General features: G+C 38.3%; 1 protein-coding gene across 2 annotated transcripts in view; it reads right to left on the bottom strand.

Moving 5' to 3' along the window:
- The window catches only part of INPP5F (inositol polyphosphate-5-phosphatase F), a 92,313-nt gene that overhangs the window by 16,451 nt on the left and 55,503 nt on the right, over positions 1 to 20,359 (bottom strand). The window contains exons 4-14 of one of the 2 annotated variants that reach the window (XM_005671507.4): positions 17,437 to 17,565; positions 17,065 to 17,232; positions 16,895 to 16,951; positions 14,220 to 14,418; positions 13,491 to 13,670; positions 12,669 to 12,736; positions 10,147 to 10,271; positions 9,054 to 9,131; positions 7,609 to 7,729; positions 5,925 to 6,053; positions 965 to 1,082 (exon numbers count right to left, since the gene is read on the bottom strand). In XM_005671507.4, the coding sequence (XP_005671564.1) occupies positions 965 to 1,082; positions 5,925 to 6,053; positions 7,609 to 7,729; positions 9,054 to 9,131; positions 10,147 to 10,271; positions 12,669 to 12,736; positions 13,491 to 13,670; positions 14,220 to 14,418; positions 16,895 to 16,951; positions 17,065 to 17,232; positions 17,437 to 17,565 (1,372 nt within the window). Of the gene's footprint in view, positions 1 to 964; positions 1,083 to 1,526; positions 2,333 to 5,924; positions 6,054 to 7,608; positions 7,730 to 9,053; positions 9,132 to 10,146; positions 10,272 to 12,668; positions 12,737 to 13,490; positions 13,671 to 14,219; positions 14,419 to 16,894; positions 16,952 to 17,064; positions 17,233 to 17,436; positions 17,566 to 20,359 lie in introns of those variants that run through there. The other variant, XM_084995678.1, reaches the window with a different exon arrangement.

Genomic DNA, 20,359 nt, shown 5'->3' with positions numbered 1-20,359 from the left:
GAGAGATTGCCAACCACTGGCCCTTTAGGCGGGGAGCAGTAAATCCAGACTGTTACTGGCTCTCTCCCTCTCAACTTTGAAGAGATCCCACTTCTGGGCTGGGATGAAGCTGATGCTACTGATGGTCAAAATCAGATCAAGCAACAGAAAAAAGGATCTTATTTTTTCTTGAACAAAGCATTAAAAGCCAATTTTCCTGTCAGCACACACCCTATCTGTGGCAAATAAACTAAAGTTGTTTAGACCCGACTTCTCAAGTTCCTAACTGGCCTATGCCTGGGCCTTACCATTTCATGTATAATAAATAATCAGGTTAAAAAAAAGATCTTAAAAAAATATTCTTAGAGACCACAGGACAAGCTGTTATACTTGGTTCTAATCCAGAACACTTTACATTTACTTTAATCCTAAAAGGTAATACTTTCATGAAAATTAAATTTACAATACGCCAATGCATGAGTTCTACTCATCAATCCACCCTCCATTTCCTCTTAAATAATGATAAGAATTGGTTAGGATAATCCCTAAATCTGACACGCTAACATCCTGTTAAATCACTGCTTACATGTCCACAGCAAGAACACATGATAAATATCATATGAAGAGAGAAAATTATCTTGTTATATCTCTCAGCCTTGAGTAATCAGAAAACAAAACATGGAGTTTTTAGTTGATGAAGTTTTAGGGCATACTCTAGGAGTCTCAACCCTGCCTTTGGTTACATGAATATCAAATTGACAAATATATGTGGAAATGGATGGTTTCTATTGTTGCTCCAGCCTAGAAACTTTGTCAAATTCTATCTAATCTTGTAAAAATTTGAATTTGATTTATTGGGTAAGATGCTCAATATAGAAACAGGAGTTTATTATAAAGCATATGGATTATATTAATGAAGTTGGTTTCTGTAAAATGTTAGTCACAAAAAGAAAACCAAAGAAAGAAAGGCATTTATGTTCCTTACCTATAACAGCTTGCCGGTAGGCATCCTTAAATCGATTCAGGTAATACCTATTTGCCGAGTTAACGCCATCTTTCATAACTCCTGCTAACTTCCTTTCTCCTGTCCTTGTAAAGTCACCCTGTCAAGGAAAATGTCACTTTGACAATTTATTCAAACACAAAAATGTTCCTGAAGTCAATGTGGGCTTCTGATTCAAGACTGGATTCTACAGGCTTTTTATAGTTTCCAAATAATGTAATGAAAACAGCTACTAGTTTCTGACTCAGATCCAAGCATGTTGAATAACTAAACATGCTATTGGTGGCATCAAGTCTTCACAGAGAGATGGTGCCTTAACATAAAGCCATTCTTGGCAATCTGTAGAATATCTAGAATTTACACATCAAAACTTATTAGATAATAAACAAAACAAAAAAAGATTTTCAAGCCTCCAACTGGTATGCTATTCAAAACCCACAAGTTTCTGATGTGGGAAAATGTGAACAGTTCCTAGAGTTTCTTACGAGATTTAACCTGTGTATGTGCTTGTGTGTAGAGAGAGAGAGAGCAGAGGTTTCCATACCTTGCTGCACATTACAATCACTGTAGAATGATCCAATGAAGATTTAATTGTTTTGTTTCTCTTGGTTTTCACAACAAAGGTGTCAGAGCAAGTTCCTAGAGAGGTAGTGACTTAAACTTAAGGCAAAGAAAGCACAGTCTCTTTTTTCCCCATCCCAACCCCACTATTTCTATCCAAGGCAATCTTGGAAACAGGCTTTGTCCTAAAGCTGACAACTTAGGAAGAATATGTTGCCGATTAGTTAGGTCATTCACAGGAAATATTAACTTAGCAACATGAACCTATTACGGAAGAGAGAGACATGAATGCTACATCCAAATAAGTGTAACATCAAAGAGGAAAAAGTTGTGTTCCTCTTTTTCTAGCTTTATATAATTGAGAAGTAGCATTGTTTAAGGTGTACAATGTGGCAATTTGATATACATATGCATATTCTGAAATGATTACATTAAGGTTAGCTAACTAACACAACCATCATCTAATGCCTTTTGGAATGTGTGTGGCGGTGGAGGTGGAGGGTAAGAGCATTTAAGATCTATTCTCTTAGCAAATCTCAGGTATACAGTATAGGATTGTTAACTACAGCCACAGGCTGTACGTTCAATCCCCAGAACGTCTCATAACTGAAAGTTTGTACTCTTTGACCAACATCTCCCCATTCTCCCATCCTCTGGTAACCACCAATCTACTCCATGTTTCTATGAATTTGACCTTTTAAAACTCTATACTTGAGTGAGATTATGCAGTATTTGTCTTTCTCTGTTTGGCTTATTTCACTTAACGTTCTCAAAGTTCATCCATGTTGCTGCAAATGTCAGAATTTTCTTCTTTTTTATGGCTGAATACATTATATACAGTTTTGTACACACACACACACATTTTCTTCAACAGTTTATCCATCAGACACTTAGGTTGTTGCCATATCTTGACTACTGTGAATAGTGCTACAACAAACACAGGAGTACAGGTATCTCCAAGATATTTCATTTTCTTTGGGTAAATACTCATAAAATAGGATTGCTGGATCATATGGTAGTTCTATTTTTAATTTTTTGAGGAACATCCCTACCATTTGCCATAGTGGCTATGCCAATTTATATTCACAGCAACAATGTACAAGGGCTACCTTTTCTCCACAACACTTGCTATCCCTTACCTTTTAGATAATAGCCATTCCAACGAGTAGCTCATTGTGGTTTGATTTGCAGTTTCCTGATGATTACTGACGTTGAGTGCCTTTTTATGTACATATTGGCCATTTGTAAATCTTCTTTGGAAAAAAGTTTGTTCGGGTCCTTTGCCCATTTTTAAATTTGATTATTTCTTTTTTGTTATTGAGTTGCATTACTTCTTTACATATTTTGGATATTAACCCTTTATCAGAGACAGGGCTTGCAAATATTTTCTCCCATCTCATGGGCTGTCTTTTCATTTTGCTGATTATTTATTTTGGCACGCCCACAGCATATGGAGGCTCCCAGGTTAGGGGTTGAATCGGAGCCGCTGGCCCATTCCAGAACCACAGCAATGCGGGATCCGAGCCGCATCTGTGGCCTACACCACAGCTCACAGCAACGCCAGCCAGATTCTTAAGCCACTGAGCAAGGCCAGGGATTGAACCTGCAACCTCATGGTTCCTAGTTGGATTCGTTAACCACTGCGCCATGACGGGAACTCCCGCAAAAGCTTTTTTTGTTGTAGTCTTAACTTGTTTATTTTTTCTTCTTGTGCTTTTGGTGTCACGTCCAAAAAATCATTGCTAAGACCAATGTCAAGGTACTTTTCCCCTCTAATTTCTTGGAGGAGTAAAGTTCCATGCCTTACATTTAAGTCTTTAATCCATTTTGAGTTACTTTTTGTGAACGTGTAAGATAGGGGTCCAACTTAATTATTTTGCATGTGAATATTCCAGTTTCCCAACACCATTTAGTGAAGAGACTCTCATTTCCTCATTGGGTATTCTTGGCTCTCTTGTCAAATATTAGTTGATTGTATATGCATGGGTTTATTTCTAGGCTCTCAGTTCTATCCCATTGGTCCATGTGCCTGTTTTTATGCCACTACTATATTGTTGTAATTACTATAGCTTTGTAATATAGTTTGAAATCAGGAAATGGGATGCCTCCAGTTTTCTCTCAGGATTGCTTTGGCTATTGGGGGTCTCTTGCGGTTCCACATAAATTTTAGGATTTTTTTTTTTTTCCCCTACTTTTAAGGAAAACACCAATGTAATTTTGATAGAGACTGCTTTGAATCTATATAGATGGCTTGCTTTGGGTAACTGGTAATAACATTTTAATATTAATTTCTCTACGCCATGAACCTGGACTATCTCCCATTTATTTGTGTCTTCTTCAATTTCTTTCATCAATGTCTTAACAGTTTTTAGGGTACGGTCCTTTCACCTTTTCTCAGTTAAAATTTTTCTTTAGTGGGCACTCTTGTCTTCTTCCTGATGTTAGAGGAAAGCTTTTAGCTTTTCACTAGAGTATGATGTCAGCTGTGAGCCTATGGCTTTTCTTATGCAAGGTACGTTCCTTCTGTACCTAATTTTTTGAGTTTTTATCATGAAAGGATGTTGAATTTTGCCAAAAGCTTTTTTTTGCATCTATTGAGATGATCATATGATTTTATCTTTCATTCTTCTTGATGTGGTCAAACATATTTATTGATTTTTGAATTCTAAACAAGGGATAAGTCTCCCTTGCTCATGGTATGTGATCCTTTTAATGTGCTGTTGAAGGGTTGGTTTGTTGGTATTTTGTTGAGAATAATTTTGTCTATACTAATCAGGGACATGAGTTCATAATTTTCTTGTGTCTTTATCTGGCTTATGTAACAGGGCTTCATTAAATTAGTTTGGAAATGTTCCCTTTTCTATTTTTTGAAAAGAGATAGAAAAAGACTGGTGTTAATTCTTCTTTGAATATTTGTAGAATTCACCAGTTAATCTAGTTCTGGGCTTTTCTTTGTTGGGAGGTTTTTGATTACTGATTCAATTCCATACTCAATCTATTCCGATTTTCTATTGCTTCAGTGATTCAATGTTGATAGGTTGTATGTTTCTAGGAATTTATGCATTTACTCTAAATTGTTCAATTTGTTGGCATAAGACTGTTCATAGTAGTTTCATAATCCTACGTATTTCTACTGAATCACTTGTAATGTCTCTTCATTTATAACTGTATTTGAGTCCTCTCTCTTTTTCCTTGGTTAGCCTAGCCAAGGAAATTTTATTTATCTCTTCAAAAAAGCCAACTCTTAGCTTTGCCAATCCTTTCTACTGTTTTTCTATGTTCTATTTTATCTATTTCTGTTCTAATCTTAATTATTTTCCAGTTGGAGCTGTAGCCACCAGCCTATGCCACAGCCACAGGAATGTGGGATCTGAGCTGCATCTGCGACTCACACCACAGCTCATGGCAATGCCAGATCCTTAACCCACTGAATGAGGCCAGGGATCGAACCCATGTCCACATGGATACTAGTTGGGTTCATTACTGCTGAGCCACATTGGAACTTCACAAAAAGTTTTCGATATTCATCACTTAACCAAAATATGGATTATCTGATGCCTGCTGAGCTCTTGATGGTACAATTTGTTACAATAAATATCCTGAGGTAAACTATTACCTTGAAGGAAAATTAATATAAACCTAATTTACAGACCAGTGACTATATTTTACATTTTTAGTAAATTTGGTTTGGTAGGATCCCCCAAAGACTTCATTTATAACAATCACAAAAAGGAAATAGAACATTTCTTCATCAATTACTATATGTTAGGGAATGGCCTAAGTTCTCATATATATTAACTCATATACTCCCAGGACATTCTCATGAAGTGGGCCTAGTATTTTTCCTGCTTTAAAAATGAAAAGCAAACACAGAGAAGCCAAGTGACTTGCCCAGTCACAGAGCTAGCTAAGAGGAAGGATTGGGATTCAAATTCAGAGAAGGCAAATTATACCAGGGACCCAACTCCCAGCAACATATACATGTTATATTTTCTCTGCATAAAGTTTTTAAAACCAACTACTACATGTAGAATTCCAGATTTCCAAACTTCCTTGAAGACTGGGAAATCTAGCAATGCTAGACCTCCATCATCATAAGGAAAGAGCAGACCAGCTCCCTTCTGAAACAATGTATGCTCTTCCTCAGGTCCACGCAGCCTGTCTCTCCCTTTATTGGGTGGCCAGTTTGAGTCACATTACTGGTACCGGCAGGAATTTATACATGCAAGACCCCTGCCTTACTCAAACACTGCAGAAAGTAGCCAACCATATACACCGACCACCTGCAACCCACATTCTTTTCTCTCAAAAACCAAGCTTGTTTTAAACAACATCCCGTGTCCCACAGAATGATCCACAGATGCTGGCTGCAGGTACTTACCTTTAGAGCGGCTGTCCCAGCATACTGTCTGCTAATGGAGTCACCATTGTTGGCCCACATTATCTGATATATCCGATTGCATTTCACCGGTAGTGGCTGCTCCGGGGGCATCACACCTAATTTTTTCAGCTAAAATTAATACATTGGTAGATTAACTGCATATAAGCCAGGAAATCATAGCATAAAACGTATACTGCAGAGAAAGGAAGGCTATGCCTGTACAATTAAGATCCTTAAATAAAGGAAATGATGTTTTCAGACTTTTTTCCAAATAAAGTCCCACTTGAAAGACAGCTTTCTGAATTGCTACAGCTGAATAAATAGAATAAAAATTTTATACTGTTTTGGCATGATTTTTAAAGTGTAGGCTCATACTACTATATTTTGTCTTGTTTGTTTGGAGGAGTTTTTTTGTTGTTGTTTTGTTTCATTTGGCCATGTCCATGGCTTGCGGCCAGGGATTTAACCCTTATCTTCATTTTAAATTTGCCTATGAGGTAAAACTAAATAGCGAAGAAATCATATAGAAACAACAAGTTCCTGGCGTGGCGAGGTGGTTAACGGATCGGACTAGAAATCACGAGGTTGCGGGTTTGATCCCTGGCCTTGGTCAGTGGGTTAAGGAACTGGCATTGCCGTGAGCTGGGGTGTAGGCCGGTGGCTACAGCTCTGATTAGACCCCTAGCTTGGGAACCTCCATATGTTGCGAGAGTAGCCCTAGAAAAGGCAAAAAGACAAAAAAAAAAAAAAAAAAAAAAAAAAAAGAAACAACAATATTGATAGTAGCAGAGCAGTAAGAACCCAACAAATGTTAATTCTGCTGCCACATTCTAAGAGCCTTTTAAAAATAAATTATCTCATTTACTCCTCATAACAACCCTATGTGATCAATACTCTACCCCCCATTTTAAGGATGAAGAGAGAAAGGTTTGGAGAAGTTGAGTTCTTTGCAATGGGTTCAATATCTCATCTGTGGTAGAGCCAGGGCTTGATCTCCAAAACCTGGCTAAACCTGGCTGCTTCAATGTGACACTAGAAGGCGTCCTTAATAGACAGTCACAAGATTACATTAGGGGGAAAAAAAAAATGCTAGGAATGTCAATTCTGAGAATTTGTTACCCAGGTGTTGGAGGCTGAGAGATCTAAAAGGGGACACTGAGTTAAGAGATATAATGACTACAGGAAACAGTTGCCACCACAAGGACTGGAGCACAAAGAGAAGAGGCTGGTTCTGAGGTGCCAAGGGAACCACAGCCCCAGACAGGATGCTGATAATGGGAATAAAACACAGGTGAAGAAAGTAGTCCCTTTTTCCTCCCCCAGCCTCATGCCCCCTATTGACAGAGCCTGACGTGGAACCAGGTGGTCAAGCAGAAAGGTGATGTGCAGACCCCATGCCCCGAGTACAGAAGGGAGGGTTTGGGTCTGAGAGAGAAAAGAAAATGACCACACAGTGCCACCCAGTAAAATTCTAAATGCTGGGCTTCATATTCTTGAAATGAGTACTTAAGAAAACACCTCTTTTTTCAACTGATTTCTAGTGAAGGTTGCACTTTCCAGGTTTTAAAGCAACAAGGATACTTGCATGGTATAAATGTTCTACAGAACAAACATATAGTACCTTGTTTACATGTTAAAAACAAATTAAAAATGAATATTTACAATCCAGTGGACTCCAAATTACCTGCTGTTCCATGACCACTCGTGCGATGGCAGCTTGGACCACGTTGGTGCGATCCAGGCAGTCCATGCAATTAACGCGAAAAATCCCTTCTTGTTTACATATTACCCCAGCTTGATCAACCCTTTCAAAAATAGTATGGAATTATTTTACAATATGTAATACTTTTAAGTTTTCTAAAACCTCCAATTCTTTAAAGTATAGCATTTTTAAAAAGCAGCATTAGTTATCAATTTGCTTGCACTATTCTTATGTGGCAGACATTACTAAGACTTTTGTATACATTATTAATTTACACAATAACTTGACACAGAAGATATTATCCCATTTTGAGAAAAAAAAAAAAAGGCTGAAGCACAGAAAGAGAGACTTGGCCTGAGTCACACAATATTAGGCAGAGCTGACATAACCTGTCGTTATGCTTTTCTATACTTTTAAAACCAGAATGCACTTTATTTTTTTTATTTATTTATTTTTTTGTCTTTTTGCTATTTCTTGGGCCACTCACGCAGCATATGGAGGTTCCCAGGCTAGGGGTCCAATCGGAGCTGTAGCCACTAGCCTACGCAAGAGCCACAGCAACGCCGGATCCGAGCCGCGTCTGCGACCTACACCACAGCTCAAGGCAACGCCGGATCGTTAACCCACTGAGCAAGGGCAGGGACCGAACCCGCAACCTCATGGTTCCCAGTCGGATTCGTTAACCACTGCGCCACGACGGGAACTCCAGAATGCACTTTAAATACCATCCTGTTTCTCCTCTTTTTTGGGGCTGGTAGTGGTGCTATGCCCTTGGGATTCGGAAGTTCCCAGGCCAGGGATCAAACCCAAGCCACAGCAGTGACAACACCAAATCCTTAATTGCTAGGCCACTAGGGAACTCCCTGCTCCTCCTTTTTGACTCCAAGTTTTAATGCATCTAAACTAGCTTGAACAGACACTCTACCACCCAGTGAGGAATCATGCAGCATGCCTCGCTCATCTAATTTCTCTGCCACTTATAGCCTTAAAATCTAATCAAATGTTCTCTTCTGTCCCTTAAGCCAATTTTCTTCCTCCTACATCTCCCTCCTAGAGTCTAAGAAACATCTTCCCTCTCTGACAATTTTTAAATGCCTCAAAACTGACACTAAATACTTCTAAGCCTTCATCCTCACGTTAGGGACCAGGAGGAAATACAGAACACAGAGCATGAGAAGGAATTCTAGTTCCAGAGCACTTCACTTCATTTTGCCCAACCATCTGACTCCTCTTCCCTGCTCAAAGCTAACAATGCCTAATGACTAACACTCTCCTGAAGAGGAGAATAGGGATTGGGAAGCAGAAGAAGAAAAACAAAAATTCTTTCTCAGCCTGCTGCTACTATTTTAACACTTAGTGGTACTAGAAAAATATATATGCTTTCAAGACCAAGAGTCTGTCAAACTGGATTCTTATGAAATACCTACCAACACCACTTCATGTCAAGAATAATGTCATAAATGGCATCTGTTAGTGTTTGAACATTTTCAAACTTCATTCCTCGGCTAAAATACATGCCAAAAGAAAGAAAAAAATATTTAATAATAGTTTTTCCCCTATAGCTCAAGATATGATATTTAAGGCTGCTTGGAAAAATTAAAGAAAATTATTACTATAAATACATGAGATTAACATGATTAAAGATTATATAGGCAATTATATACATGTTTAGCTAATCTGCATTATGAAAGAAAATATGCTTATCAATACACTGAAACATATCATAGGTATCAGAAACTTCTTTCCCCACCAAATTTTCTTTCTTTTTTCTTTTTTCCCTTTTTATGACCACACCTGTGGCATGTGGAAGTTCCTAGGAGAGGGGTCAAATGGGAGCCACAGCTGCAGTTCTATGCCACAGCAACACAGGATCCAAGCTGCATCTGTGACTTATACCACAGCCTGCAGCAACCATCCTTAACCCACTGGGTGAGGTCAGGGATAGAACCCACATCCTCACAGAGACAACATTGAATTCTTAACTCCCTGAGCCACAATGGGAACTCCTCCCATGAAATTTTCATTATCTACCTAAATGCACCCACATTAGAGCCAGGATACAACAAAAGAAACTTTCTTTCAGAATACACATAAGTGAAAGTTACCATCCAAATTATTGTTATTTTTCCAGAGCAAACTCTAGTGAAGCTTATGTATATGGAGAGAAGTATTACTAACAGAGATGAAAACAGCTGGGTGATTTTTAAGTAAGGGAACGTATTACTTCTCTCAGGCTCAAACTCAAGCAGAAAGTGGATAATGAAAGAAAAAAGAGAACTTGAAGTCTCCAAGTCATTTTGGAACAAAAAGACTGTAAGTACTTCAGGAACAATTAAATTCCTAGGCAAAATAAAACCCATTTGAACATAGCTATGTAAACAAAGGATACCCCTTTCCTTTCTCACCATGAGGAGAAAGAGAAATTTTTCTTCCCAGTAAAAAGAGAAACCAAGGTCCCTGCGGTTGTATATACCGCAAACAATGAAACGGATCAAAACTCATCTCGGGAAGCCACCTTACCAGTGCTCATGGAAGTCAAAGGAGACATAAGTGAGCTGTGAGTTGTTAAAGAGCAATACTTGCTTCAGGTAAGCATCGCCAATAATTTTTTCTCTTCCTGCCTGGTCTACCAAGTTAATAATAACCTGTGAGAATACAGAAAAGGAAAAAAATCAGTTTAATCAGACATTAGACTCATAATATGATTTTTACTATATTTAGAATGATGTCTTAGAAATTATTTTATAGTCAAGCTCACAAATTAAACCACTCGAGCATCAGTTTTCTTCCCCTAAAAAATTAGATTTTCAGGGAGTTCCTGTTGTGGTTCAGCAATGACAAACCCAACTGGTATTCATGAGGATGCAGATTCTGTCCCTGGCCTGGCTCAGTGGGTTAAGGTGCCGTGAGCTGCAGTGCAGGTCAAAGACTTGACTTGGATCCCGAGTTGCTGTGGCTGTGGCGTAGACTGGCAGCTGCAGTTCCAATTTGACCCCTAGTCTGGAATTTCCATATGCTGCCCATGTAGCCCTAAAAAAGCAAAAAAAAAAAAAAAAAAAAAAAATTTTTTTTTTCATTTGTTACACTTTGATTTATGAGAATTGTTTGTATCAATGGCATGAATGGTCTTCTAGAGTGCTACAAGTTCAGTTAGAAAAAAATGGGTAAAAGATAAAAAAGGATATCACAAGAGAAAACAAATAGCCAGTAAACATGACAACTTTATTAGCAAATAAATGCAAAATGTAAAACAGAAAACTAGTTTTCACCTATGGACAGGCAAAAACTGAATACTAAGTATAGACAGCATTGGTGAATACACGGGGAAATGGGCACAGGCTCCCATTATTGCTGACAGTGAAAACTAGTACGATCTTTTGGGGAGTAACTGAGTGGTGTCAACCTAAAATAAGTGTGCTGTTTAACCCAGCCATTTCACCTCTGGATATTTACTCCATAAAGCACACAAGTATTCCAAAATATATAAAAAAAATTTTTTTAGAGAATTCTGAAATAGCAAAAGCTATACCCTAAAGGTCCACCAATGGTTAAAAAGCCACCATGAGCTCTTAAGTGAAAACAGGTGCAAAACAGTATATAAGGTACAGCTTATAGCCCTCTTTTGAGTTAAATTTTGAATTACATATATGCATGTGTCAAGATGTTTTGTGCTGCAAATGACAAATTACTGACTCAAATCTCAGAACAGAAGTCTGTTCTGAACTTCAGAAGTCTGGAGGTTGAATGGTTCACAGAATTGCTTTCTTCAGTGGTTACCAGTTCTTTCCACCTTTCATTCTACCATCTCAGGCATATTGGTCAATCCTCAGGCTAATGAACTAGCCCTGACATAGCTGCAGCAGTACCAATTAAATCCAGACACAACAACCAGAGAGGGACTATGAGTTCCTAAATCTCTTTTTATTAGAGCCTGAACTCTTTCCCAGAGCCTCCCAGCAGACTTCCCCTCACATCAGACCTCTTGGCCAAAATGTCAACAACACACACAGCCCAACACCTAAGCCAATCACGGGCAAGATAAACAGTGGTGACACAACACCTGAGTCAGACCGAGCGTGGGCCCACTTCCTGAAGAGGGAGGAGAATTGGATAAAGGGACACTCTTGGAGTACTATTAGGAGTGTCTGCTCAACATACACCCGTAAAACTGATGTGTACAAACAGGTCATGAAGTCGAGAGGAAGCAGGAATGAGGGTGGTGAGGAGGCTATTCTGTTTCCTTTACATACCTCAATATTGCTTCAATTTTTACAATGATAAAGTGTTACATTTAAATTGTGGCTTATTCTCTACAATGCTACTGATAATTACATATATTGCCAATACATGAAATTTGCTCATTGTAAAAACTTCCAAATTGGATAAAGGTCACATACTTCCTGACCACATCCCAGTCCACAGCTTTCCCTGAAGATAACTGTTACAGTTTGAAGCTTTCAGACCACCTCAATGCTCTCCTGTATAAATGCACGTGCCCTATGTGGGCGAGAGAACACACACATACATATGGAAGAGAACAACATATGTATAAAATGACGGGGGAGGGGGGCGGTTCTGTGGGGTTTTAAAAATGGTAACACACCATATGCTGTTTCACAATTCTCTCACTCCACTATAGGATTTTAAGATCTTTCCACGTTAGTACATAGATAAATCTACTTCATCATTTTCAAGCATTTATAGCCAACAATTCAGATATGCTGTACTTCATTGCCCCATTGACCTTCTAATGAACAGTTAGGGGGTTTTTTATGTTGCAATAAATGTTCCTATACATACCTCCCTGATTGAAAACATGTTTCTCTCAGGGAGACTGACTGATTGATTGACTGATTTTGTATTAGAGTTCCAGCTAGCTGCTCCACATCCTTGACAAAACCGGCATTTCCCTTTTATATTTTAGTCATTCTGGTGTGTGAGTGGAGGTTTTAGTTTGTTATTTTCACAAAATTTAAAGAAACAGATACAGAACCAATTCTAAAAATATGAAGGAACACTAATTACTACAGATCAAATCCCACCTGTTTTTTGTAAATTTTCAGCTGTTCTTCAAAATGGGCACAGAAATAGGCAACCGTGTCCTTTTCACCTACAAAGAAGTGATACAAAATCTATTTTTCCTTCCCATGTTTAAGACAGAAATTAGTATTTATTCCATCTTTATTCTTAAATAGTTCACTGACAGCCCAAATGTAACTAAGATTGTCAAAAGCCAGTATTTTAAAATGAAATGCTAAGCCGAAGAGCTCTGATTTCTTTTTTCCTCCCCAACTGAAATATACTGAAGGTGGCAACTATGAAACCATGATATTTATTATTTATATACCTAGTCTACTTGTCAGATATAAACAATTTTTAAATCAGCCTCATTCAGTAATCTATTAAGATTGATATAATTTAGCTATTCCAGTGCTAAAATTAAAATATTGGAAGAAATTAAATCTTTAATATTTAAAACAACAACAATAAACCTTTCACAGCAAAACTTCTGTGGTAAAGGCATCTTATCCTTTTTTGTAGATGCTGTCTAGTTATTTCCTACTTCTACAAATACTGGCTATATTTACACTTTCCCAAAATTAAGTATGCAATAAAGTGTTCCTCAAAGAAACAACAAATTAAAATCTGTGAAATAACATGTTTTGCTCTATTTTGGAATTTTTTAATTGTGAATTACTTAAATTGTCAACAATCGTTATTACTTTCAGGATTATTATATCATTATTAAATTTCACCGTACGAGCTACTGTTTGAAATGAAGTAGCTGGCAAAACAAATCCAAACCTATAAAGTATCTAATATTTTTAAAATATTCCCTCTGAAATTGTGTGCAACAGGCTTACTTCTGTCCAGCCGAGGTCTTGGATTATATCGATATCCAACCTGGCTCCAAAAGACAGGCACAGAGCCTCGTGTTTGAATAAATGACAAAGTATGATTATGCACGTGAATTAATTGCTCAGTCTCCACATAATTTGCAACATTTCCATTTTTATCCACTCCTCTTCGTTTATAACGCATTCCTAAAAAATTTAAAACGGAAAACAGCAACACTTAAAAAAAATGATTTAGTGGCTAGCTATGATTCTTAACCAAATCTGTATCTTTCAGGATGGCCTTGGGGATCTAATGTGCAACTGCCAGGCAGAACAATATCCACTTAGCCCAAATCATGCCTGTATTCATCATTGTTTTTTAAAAGTTGACGCTGAGATAGTTCCTGTGAACTGAAAGCGGAGGGTTTTCCCAAAGGTGCTAGCACTCAGGAAGGATTTATTACTGTGAAACAGACTGTCAGTAGGAACAATGGTATTTAGAAGCACATCCCAAGCGACTTTCATCTCTTTTCCATATATATACCTCCCTTCCTTTCCCCTCCTTTTGTTAACTCTCCCCCATTCACTTCTCTCCAAAAAATTGGTCCCCAATTACATCATACTATTGAGAATCACTGAGCACTTTGAAGCCAACTCTGCTTCCAAATCCATTATTGTCATTAGCATTTCAATACATCTGCAGATGTTCCATTCTCGCCTGGATTGCATTTGCACATATTACAGCCCTCCACTCACCTGCTCTGTGCCTACTGCGGCGTGAAATGAGGGCCACCAGAAATCGTGGGTGAATGTCATCTACGCAGGTGGACTCCTGAGAGGGAGTCTCCGGGCTGCTTTTCTCATCATCAGATGACTCATTATAATTAACCACAAGTTCCTCAATCTGTACAAAACCTTGGATAATGGGGATAATCCAAAAGTCCACATCCGGTGTCTGAAAATAATATGAACATCATGTCGTTTCTATGCTGTATAGCACTGGTACTTTCTTAAATCCAAACAGTAGCTAGCACATACTTGTTAGTTTATTAGAAGTAGAAACCTTCCATCCTTTGACCATGTTTTCTGCTTACTGGAGACCACCAAGGAAGGGAGGGAGGGGACGGAGGGGAGGCAGTCCCCTTTATAGCAGTCATTCAAGAAGAGCTGCCTGAGAGGCACCACAGCATATGGGCCAGACTACTGGGTACAAATGCAAGTCCACTTCGCTCAGGTGAATCACTTAATCTCGCCATACCACCACAATAAGGTTGTTGTGAAGATTAAATGAGTAAAATCTAAAGGGTTTTTCGGAGTTCCCGTGGTGGCGCAGTGGTTAACGAATCTGACTGGGAACCATGAGGTTGCAGGTTCGATCCCTGCCCTTGCTTAGTGGGTTAACGATCCAGCGTTGCCGTGAGCTGTGGTGTAGGTTGCAGACACGGCTTGGATCCTGCGCTGCTGTAGCTCTGGCGTAGGCCAGCGGCTATAGCTGCGATTCGACCCCTAGCCTGGGAACCTCCATATGCCACAGGAGCGGCCCAAGAAATGGCAAAAAGACAAAAAAATAAATAAATAAAAATAAAGGGTTTTTAGCACGGTGCCTTCCTTATAATAAGGATTTAATAAATAGTGCTATTACAATTATTCCTGCTGGTATAGGAAAAAAAGCGTAAAGGCTGATTTTCAACTCCCAACTTTAATAAAAATACAACCAACTCTGATTATTTTATTATGAAACACAGAGGTCTACTCTATTTCCTACTTTAGAAAAAGTCTTGCTTTGCCAGGCTATAATCCAAGTAGTAAATGCCAAAAAAAATCCTTTCCATAAATATCTTATTTTAAAAAGTCATCCATGGAAACTCCCATTGCAGCTCAGCAGTAATGAGCCCAACTAGTATCCATGAGGATGTGGGTCTGATCCCTGACATCGCTCTGTGGGTTAAGGATCTGGCATTGCCATGAGCTATGGTGTAGGTCAAAGAGGGGGCTTGGGTCCCACGTTGCTGTGGCTACGGTGTAGGCCAGCAGCTGTAGCTCAGATCTGACCCGTAGCCAGAGAACTTCCATATGCCACGGGTGTGGCCCTAAAAAAAAAAAAGTCATCCAATGTAATTACGAGAGTATTAATTAGAGATTTCCTCTTCTGTGCTTTTTAGACTAAAAATACTCAGATTTCTCAACTGGGACATGTACGCGGGACAGCAAAGGATGAAAGGTGCTCCAGAGAAGGTGTTCTTAGTCCCTCTTTCTCTATGTCCATAACTGTATCTAGCCTCTATTCAGCATTAACTTCAAATCTACCTCTTCTTTTACAACCATATATCGGGGTCCTATCTCACAATTTTATGAAGCCTGCAGGCAAGATCTTAGGAAGATGGTTAGAGTTGAAAATAGTCAAGTGAAGGGTCTAGCTATACTCATTTTTAGCATCATTCTCATTATTTGTACTTTTGTTCTAGCAAGAAATGCAAAACTCTTGACTAGAGAAATGTATGCTGCCAAATGCCATCTTTATTATGTCATCGGTTTCAAATGGTAATGCTAAGTGTCTGACAAAAAACTCTGCAAAACATTTTCAAACTTAATATATCAGCAAACAAGACAAAAAGTCATTATAGATATTTAGTTTTCTCCTTTACCACTGAGGTTTGGTGGTCATCGTTTCATCAGCATCATAGACAAAAGAGAACATTTTAGAGAGGTGAGGCAGGAAAGATACCTAGTTTTAGATACTACCAGAAAAAGAAGTCAAAATCATTTATACTAACCACCACCAAGAGGGAGAAATAGAAAGAAAAAAATGTGAACTTTCTGAAAGCTTAAGAAAATTTGTGACTCTCTTCAGCTTTTTTGCCCAACCTGTAATTGGCACATAGTAGGCCTCTCATAAATACTGGTTGATTGAGTAAATGTATTGCCCTTAGACAGTCATAATTCTCTGACATACATGACAGAGTAAAGGAAGAAGGCAGTCATTAAACCAGAAGGAACCTCATGCAATAATCTCATCATAGTCCCTGTCTTCCCTGATTCGCATAATGGCAGTACTGCAATATTCTTAGAGCTCTGTCTGTTCCAATTCCCAGAAGAAGAAAGAAGAACATTAAACAACTGTATCATCAAAGGAAAACTGGGCTTCAATATTTCCAATGGGTGCAAACAAAATAGCTCTTTTACAGGAACTCTACAGATATTAGTTCCACAGCCTTAAATTAAGACTATCCCATGGGAATCTTCTAAAAAGATAGGCCTGCGGCTATACAGGCGAATTGTGAACTGCCTTAAAATAGTGCCTTGATTTTTCCTAGCTAAATGATTCCCATTCTACAGGGAAAACACCATGTGAGACTTTATTTCAGGAAAATTTAAAAATATTTGCTTAATAACTATAACTACCTTAGAATATTTTAGAAACAACTACTCACACCAATCTCAGTAAGGTCTTGTATCATATATTTATTCCAAAAAAATCGGTCATCAACCTGGAGAAGGTAGAGAATAAATAGTTCAGAGACACGTTTCAGTTTTCCTATAGAAGATAAATGGGTCCATAAACTGTTCCAGGGCAAACCCTGTTCTGAGCTGTGAAGGGTACCTTTTGCCAGAGGGGGCGGGGGTCCCCCTCCCCAGCACTTTGCCTCTGCACCGAATTGGTCAGGTCATAGGTCAAGCTATAGTAAAAAGATTCGGAGTCCATGAACATCTTCAGCAACTCCTCAAGTAATCTTCTCTCCAACCTCTCCTTTTCTTTACTTTCTTTAACCTGTAAGAAATGAATCTACTATTATTGCAGGAATTGAATTTAAATACCACACAACCCCCTAAGAGAAAAGTGAAAATAATTCCAAGGACAGGCAGAGATGGTGCTTCAATATGACAAGTAAATAAGTTTACTAGCAGAAGAGTCACCCCTCAATTTAAAACTAATCAAAGATGAATTCCAAGCCCATATCAATTAAACTCTTACTTTCTTTTTATTAGGCGCAGACACATTAGATTTAATATGTGTAAAGGTCTTCAACAGAAACTTCGAATCATCAGGAGATGGTACAATCTTCTCTGGTTTGTTAATCCCAAAATGATGCTTCTTACAGAGCTAAATAATTAGGAAGAGAAAGAATTCATTATTACTAATATCTGCTTGTTAAACATACAAGTATGAGTGCAGACGTGCTGCTACTGCTCTTGCACCGTGGTTAAAATCTCAAAAGCAGGTAAAAGGGCCCTGTAGATAACTTATTTTAGGAAACACAGCTGTGGTTTCAAGGATTAGAAAGTCATAGTAGGGGATAAGCAAAGGATACAGGGCAGGATATACTTAGGATTTAGGAGTAGAAAATTCAGGCTAGGATCAGAATTGTAATAGGTTCTCATCTGATATAACTGAAGAATCAAATACTCTGAGGTTCATTAATACTTTAAAAATTAGCACGTAAGATTTAAAATATTGTAAAATACACATGTGCTATACTTTAGGCTCATTTCTTTACAGCAATCTGTGCTCAACATTCATGCTAGGCAACTGAGTGCTTTGAGTGAGAAGGTGTCAAGAGTGTGCTCTATTGGCCAGACACCTATGGTAAAATTCATCTTTGACAAAGGAGGCAAGAACATAAAATGAGAAAAGACAGTCTTTTCAACAAGCATTGCTGGGAAACCTGGACAGCTGAATGCAAAATAATGAAACTAGAACACACCCGCACACTATGCATGAAAATAAATTCAAAATGGCTTAAAGACTTAAACATAAGACAAGACACCATCAAGCTCCTGGAAGAGAACATGGGCAAAACATTCTCTGACATCAACCTTACAAATGTTTTCTCAGGTCAGTCTCCCAAAGTAACAGAAATAAAAGCAAAAATAAACCAATGGGACCTAATCAAACTGACAGGCTTTTGCATAGCAAAGAAAACCAAAAAGAAAACAAAAAGACAACTTACAGAATGGGAGAAAATAGTTTCAAATGATGCAACTGACAAGGGCTTAATCTCTAAAATACACAAACAACTTATGCAACTCAACAGCAAAAAAGCCAACAACCCAATTGAAAAATGGACAAAAGACTTGAATAGACATTTCTCCACGGAAGATATACAGATAGCCAACAAGCACATGGAAAAATGCTCAACATCACTGATTATTAGAAAAATGCGAATCAAAACTACAAGATACCACCTCACACCAGTCAGAATGGCCTTCTTTAATAAGTCACACAAATTACAAATACTGGAGGGGATGTGGAAAAAAGGGCCCTACTGCACTGTTGGTGGGAACAGAAGCTGGTACAACTACTATAGAGAACAGTATGGAGGTACCTTAGAAAACTATACATAGAACTACCATATGACCCAGCAATCTCACTTTTGGGCATATATCCAGACAAAACTTTCCTTGAAAAAGACACATGCACCCGCATGTTCACTGCAGCACTATTCACAATATAGTCAAAACATGGAAACAACCCAAATGTCCATCAACAGATGATTGGATTAGGAAGATGTGGTGTCACACACAGTGGAATACTACTCAGCCATAAAAAAGAACAAAATAATGCCATTTGCAGCAACATGGATGGAACTAAGAGACTCTCATACTAAGTGAAGAAAGTCAGAAAAAGACAAATACCTTATGATATCACTTATATCTGGAATCTAATATATGGTACAAATGAACCTTTCCACAGAAAAGAAACTCATGGACTTGGAGAATAGACTTGTGGTTGCCAAGGGGGAGGAGGAGGAGGGAGTGGGATGGATGGGGTGCTTGGGGTTAATAGATGAAGACTATTGCCTTTGGGATGGATTAGAAATGAGATCCTGCTGTGTAGCAATGGGAACTATGTCTGGTCACTTATGGTAGAGCATGATAATGTGAAAAAAAAGAATGTATACATGTATGTGCAACGGAGTCACCATGCTGTACAGTAGAAAACTGACAGAACACTTTACGCCAGCTACAATGGAAAAAATAAAAATCACTGTATAAAAAAAAAATGAGTGTGCTCTATTGGGAATCTTAAAAGCCAGGTATTTCAACAACTCTCTCCTCCTGTCCTTACACATACTAATGAAATCAGCATAAAAACACACTCTTCGGGTCCAGAGATTAAATTAGAAGAACTGGAAAGTAGGGGTTTCAGGAAATGCACAGTCCCGCCGACAAAGGTGAGGAAGAGAATGGGAAGATGTTAGGACAAGAGAAGAGCACAGAGGTGCTTGAGATGACTACCTAGTTAGAGTCAAGCATTTGACATTTAACTTCACGTGGCTCAGCACACAAAGCAAATATTCTAAAAAAGGGCACAAGGATCCTATCGGCCATATGCAGACTAATTCCATTTTTTCAATACACTGGTTTTATTGCTATGCTATTCAGTAGGCTACTGTTGAGAGCTAACAGTTACTAAATGTTTTTTAGTAATGTCTTACTTACAAAGTAACTATTACTAGATAATAAACAGGATGAAAAACACCTAATGAGGAGAACAGAAACTAGTCAAAGCTTTGGGTTATAAATTTTTTTAAAAAGGAAGAGGATGGTTCCTATTTTATCATATTTGGAAGTGGACAATTTCGTCAATTATACTTCAGTAAACTGGGGGGGGGGATGGAATTGGAGACATAATTGGACTAAGAATTCAGATGTAATAATACAATCTTATGGGTTTTATGCCTTTTCAAAGTTACGACTATCAAACGTCCTCTTCACACATGATTCACAACATGATTACAAGGGAACTAAAAGTGAAGTAAAAAAAGATTTATGGTCATCCTTCCAAAACTGAGCTAACTCAATTTCCCTTCAAATAAGTAAAACTAGCCAATCTTGAGATGATGGGGAAGGGAGAGAACCAAGCGTACTCTCCCCTCCTTCTGCAGATCACTTCC

Source organism: Sus scrofa, chromosome 14 (assembly GCF_054392235.1).
Source record: "Sus scrofa isolate SSC_HxYL_T2T_F1_AM1 chromosome 14, Sscrofa_HxYL_maternal_Yorkshire_Landrace_v2.0, whole genome shotgun sequence".
NCBI classification, from domain to species: Eukaryota; Metazoa; Chordata; class Mammalia; order Artiodactyla; family Suidae; genus Sus; species Sus scrofa.
This window is presented reverse-complemented; position numbering and strand designations above follow the sequence as displayed.